Source organism: Sinocyclocheilus rhinocerous, unplaced genomic scaffold, assembly GCF_001515625.1.
Source record: "Sinocyclocheilus rhinocerous isolate Xijiao unplaced genomic scaffold, SAMN03320098_v1.1 scaffold294, whole genome shotgun sequence".
NCBI classification, from domain to species: domain Eukaryota; kingdom Metazoa; phylum Chordata; class Actinopteri; order Cypriniformes; family Cyprinidae; genus Sinocyclocheilus; species Sinocyclocheilus rhinocerous.
In genome coordinates, this window is record NW_015644007.1 from 370,479 (window position 1) to 374,794 (window position 4,316).

General features: G+C 38.2%; 1 protein-coding gene across 1 annotated transcript; it reads right to left on the minus strand.

Annotated features, from left to right (window-relative positions):
• Positions 1–529: 529 nt before the first annotated feature.
• Positions 530–2,078, minus strand: LOC107757771 (type-1 angiotensin II receptor-like). Its single transcript, XM_016575345.1, has one exon. The coding sequence runs from the start codon at positions 2,053–2,055 to the stop codon at positions 1,105–1,107; it is 951 nt and encodes a 316-aa protein (XP_016430831.1). The 5' UTR covers positions 2,056–2,078; the 3' UTR covers positions 530–1,104.
• Between the last annotated feature and the right edge of the window lie 2,238 nt (positions 2,079–4,316).

Consider the following 4,316-nt stretch of genomic DNA (forward strand, 5'->3'; position numbering starts at 1 on the left):
ACAAAAATATCATGCATCTAAACATTACTTTCATTTATGCACTGTAGTTCAAATTGATAATGTAATTCATAAAGATAATCGATTTTGCATTACAGTGGTGATTAGATGCAATTAGGGATTGGTGTATCAGAATTTCCAATATGGTTATGTTTTCTTATTTTTCATATTCATTCATACAGTATATTCATTATGATTTATTCTTTTATGGTTTTATTACATTATATTCATATTACTGTATTATGTTACTCATATACTCAGTTACTCAAGTATTATGCATTTATATTCATAATTCTAGGTGTACACATATTCAATTGATGTAGTATATTTCCTTCAATTGACATATAGGTACATTTCGTTATGCTTAAGTGATGTTTGGACAGGATGTTGGAAACTTACTCTCTGCAAAAATATTTATGTGCAAGGATGTTTGCTAATTTATTTATTTATTTTGATACTAGAAGTTATTTCCCAAGAGTTGGTATTTGCAAGAAGATTGCTTAACTCTGTTGTTTCTGCTAGAAGGATGTAAAACTGCAACCCATGTCTCCATTTGTATCGTACTTCTACCTAGTAGATGACCTAGTCCTGAACTAAATTCACCTTAGGTAGGGGGAATATTTGACAACACGTAGATAATGAAATACATTTGACATTTTATCAATCAGACATAAACATTCCATGATGCTGTAAGAGGATGTAAGTCTCTAGTCTATACTGTATATTGCTCCTAACATTGGCTTCTTTACCTTTTTCTCTTATTGCATGCTTTGAAGATCTTCATCTCTTTAGCTCTTGAAGATTACTATACTCAGACTTTAGTCTATTCTCTTAGAATTTCAGCAGAATATATTCAGTTTGGATATTGTCCATTTTTAATTTTCATATTTTACATCTGTAATCATTGATTTTAATAAAATATAATTTTACGGACAGACTTTGCCTGGATCTCTTCTCACTGCATCAGAGATACATTAATAAACTCATCAAATTATCTTTCAAAAGTGCTACGTATTTAGTTATCTGAAATTCATCCAAATGTATTTTTTAAAAGGTGCTTCTATCATGGTCCAGTTTCTACTGCATATGTTGATATGTCATAATTCTTTAGTCCAAGGTGTTAGGCTTTACTAGTGAGCTGCTCACAGCTATGGAATGATCCCTCTCAAAATATTGTGAGCCTTTAGTTACCTCAGGTTCCACTGGCTGTTTGCGTTTATGTAAACTCTTTGAGGAAAACGCATAGAGGAATGGATTCACACAACTGTTGATGAATGTAAGACTTCCAGCAATGTCACCGATGGAAGATAGAACTGGCTCTGATCCTAAAAATGCTGCACAAATTTCCTCTAATTTTATTATTTGGTGAGGAGCCCAAAAAATGAAGAAAACTACGACAATCCGTGTGACAAGTTTAGTCGGTCTGTGTCTGTGTCTGAATGCTCCCTGTGTGGCTGTTTTGTATAAGCAATAATATGAAGTCAACATTATTGTGAAAGGAAGAAAAAATCCAAGCAGTGACTCCAGTAGAGCAACAATAAGTCTGGCTTCTGATTCCAGGATTCTTTCACACTCCATTTTGGATTCACCTTGAACGATCTCTTGTGTAAGTACACCAGGACAAGAGAAAAGCAGTGCCAGAGCCCAACTGCTGATCAGCAGCGCTCTCTCTCTTCTCTTGCTCATTCTGGACCACAACTGTGGATGTCGAATCCGTAAACAACGATACACACTCAGCAGAGTTACTGTTATCACACTTGAGTATGCGCTGCAGTAGACGAGTGCTGCGAAGAACGTGCAGGTTACTTGGTCAATGTTCTCTAGTTCACTGTAGATCCACACAGGCAGGGTTATCAAACACAAGATGTCTGCAGCTGCCAGATTCAGCATCAGATGAACGGTGAAATTGTCCTTTTTGAAACGAAGAAGTATGAAAAGAATTACTGCAATATTACCAGGAACTCCAATCATGAAGCAAAGACCCATCAGGCCACTGATGACCAGGTTAGCTGTAGTCAGGCTGGTGGAGTTTAAACTGGAGTCGCTGTGGTTCTGCATAGCACGGACAAACTAGTATTGCGTTTAGACGCCTTCTTCAGAGATAACCACTTTCACATTTACACACTTATTTACAACCTATTTCATAACTTCCTGACATACACACCCACAGAGTTCTGTTGAATTTTTTTCTTTCGTAATCTCATAGATCTACAGGATGATATGCTTCTATCAGTGCAAAATATATAAAACCCTGAGAAATAGTAAGGTGGTAAATAAAATATTATTACCATATCGTTATGAATATGATCCACATAAACCACCTCTTCAAGCTTTACTTATCAGCACACACTGCTTACCTACATATACCAAGTCTCAGATGTCACTCAGGTTAGCTGTTTAAGACATTCATTAGGTATTGTAAAGTTAAAAAAAACAGTTATACATTGTGATAATGTTGAGATGAGTTTTCGTAGGTTGCATGCTGGACATACATCAAATCATGTTACCTGCCTAATAATAAAAATCCCTTGCATTATAGGAGTGTCTCAAGTCATATCTGGAGACCAGAATATCAAAAAGAAACAGAATCAGTCCAGAACACCCCATTACCCACTTAAGTCTTAGAACTGCTGGTATGTTTGAGCTGTGGATTTGTTTACTGTTAGACTCATGTCTTCTCATAAATATTGCCTCAATTTAAAATTAAGCCCTGACCTCACTATTGGATATAGCTTATTGTTGGTAAATTGGTCAGTACTAGTGATGTCAGATGGCAGGCATGCAGTTAGTTCTTAGACTGTGCGATGCTTATTGCAACAATACAGCGGTATAAGATGGTGACAACTCTGGTTAGTTCTTGCAAAATATTCATACGAACTACTATTTGGGTTGCAACATGGGTGGCTTCCAAAGTAGCAGTATGTGTCTCATGTTACACATTGAAATGTGATCAGTCTAAGCAAAACAAGGCAATAAACAATTAGTCACAAACTTTCCATCTCCTTGCAAGGTCTATGACAGTAAAATACTACTGTTTATAGACATTTTCTGTTCCTGTTTTCTTAAAGCAGCACTATGTAACTTTTTCTGTGTTCAAAATTTGCAAAATGTATATAATGAGCGAATACATCATGAATTCATCTTCCAAACCGCGTTTTTGTCTTATTCCGAATCACTACGGTACACTTATAATAAGTACTTATATTTGGACTATTGTAGCCTGGTCGGGTCGTCACCGCTGTGGAGTAACACATACCTGCGTGAATCGCCATAGACATAAACTTAGAGAAGTAGCTCCGGTTGGAATGTTCTTCCGCGGGATGTGTGCAGTTCTGTTTATTAACCGCTAGAGTGCCAAGTTACATAGTGCTGCTTTAAGTGTCAAGATTGTGAAAAATGTTACCATTGTATGTTATTCATGCTACATCGAGAATTACAACAGTAACTCAGATCATCTTTCTAACTGGAAAATGCAAAGGCAGGAAAAATGATTTGGTTAAAAAAATTATTTGGTTTGTTATGCTGACTGAAAGTCTTGATAGCAATCGCTAAGTGGTCTAAATATACGTATTTATATGTTGAGTCAATGGCGTAGGACCATAAAATGATCGTCCAATCATATCTCTTTGGGCCAAGGGCTACGATTGGCTGTCCCACCTGCCTATCAACCCTGTTTGCGCAGACATGATGCGTCATCAGCGCGTTCCATTACGCTATTGCAGACTTAACGAGAATAGAGGCTGTTATTATTGTAAAATTATGCGCTTTGTACTGTAATGTTTTCTCACTGGTGAATGAGATGAGGTAATGTGACATTGTTGCATTCAACCTTTCACAAATGCTGTCTCACATTGTGTAAATTCAATGCACACAGACTGAAGTAGTTTAAAGTCTTTGGTTATTTTAATTGTGATGATTTTGGCTCACATTTACGGTGTGATTAGAACGTGCAGTGCGGCACAGCATCAGCTGCTAAATTCAAATCTGCATTCGCTGGCGCTGAGCCAGAGACAGGCGCCTCTTACAGCGCTGCACATTGTAGCCAATCACACACGATACTGTTGAGCTTATGAATGCAATGGCCAGTGGCGGAGCGAGGATGTTTTCATAGGGGTGGCCAGGGAGGGGACAGCAACCAGTCTGGGGTGGCACAGAAATCTTCATTATTTCAATATGATGGCAAGATGGCACCGACGCTGATCGCTGCCTCGAAGCCCCAGCTTACCGTGAGCTGAGGCCGGGCTAGATGAGCAGACGTGGTGGGGTTGAGAATGGCGCAGCCGGCGGATCCGACGAAGGAGCGGCAAGCACATATGTGA

Excerpts from the sequence above, each read along its gene's own strand:
- LOC107757771 (XM_016575345.1), bottom strand. The coding sequence starts at position 2,055 with ATGCAGAACCACAGCGACTCCAGTTTAAACTCCACCAGCCTGACTACA.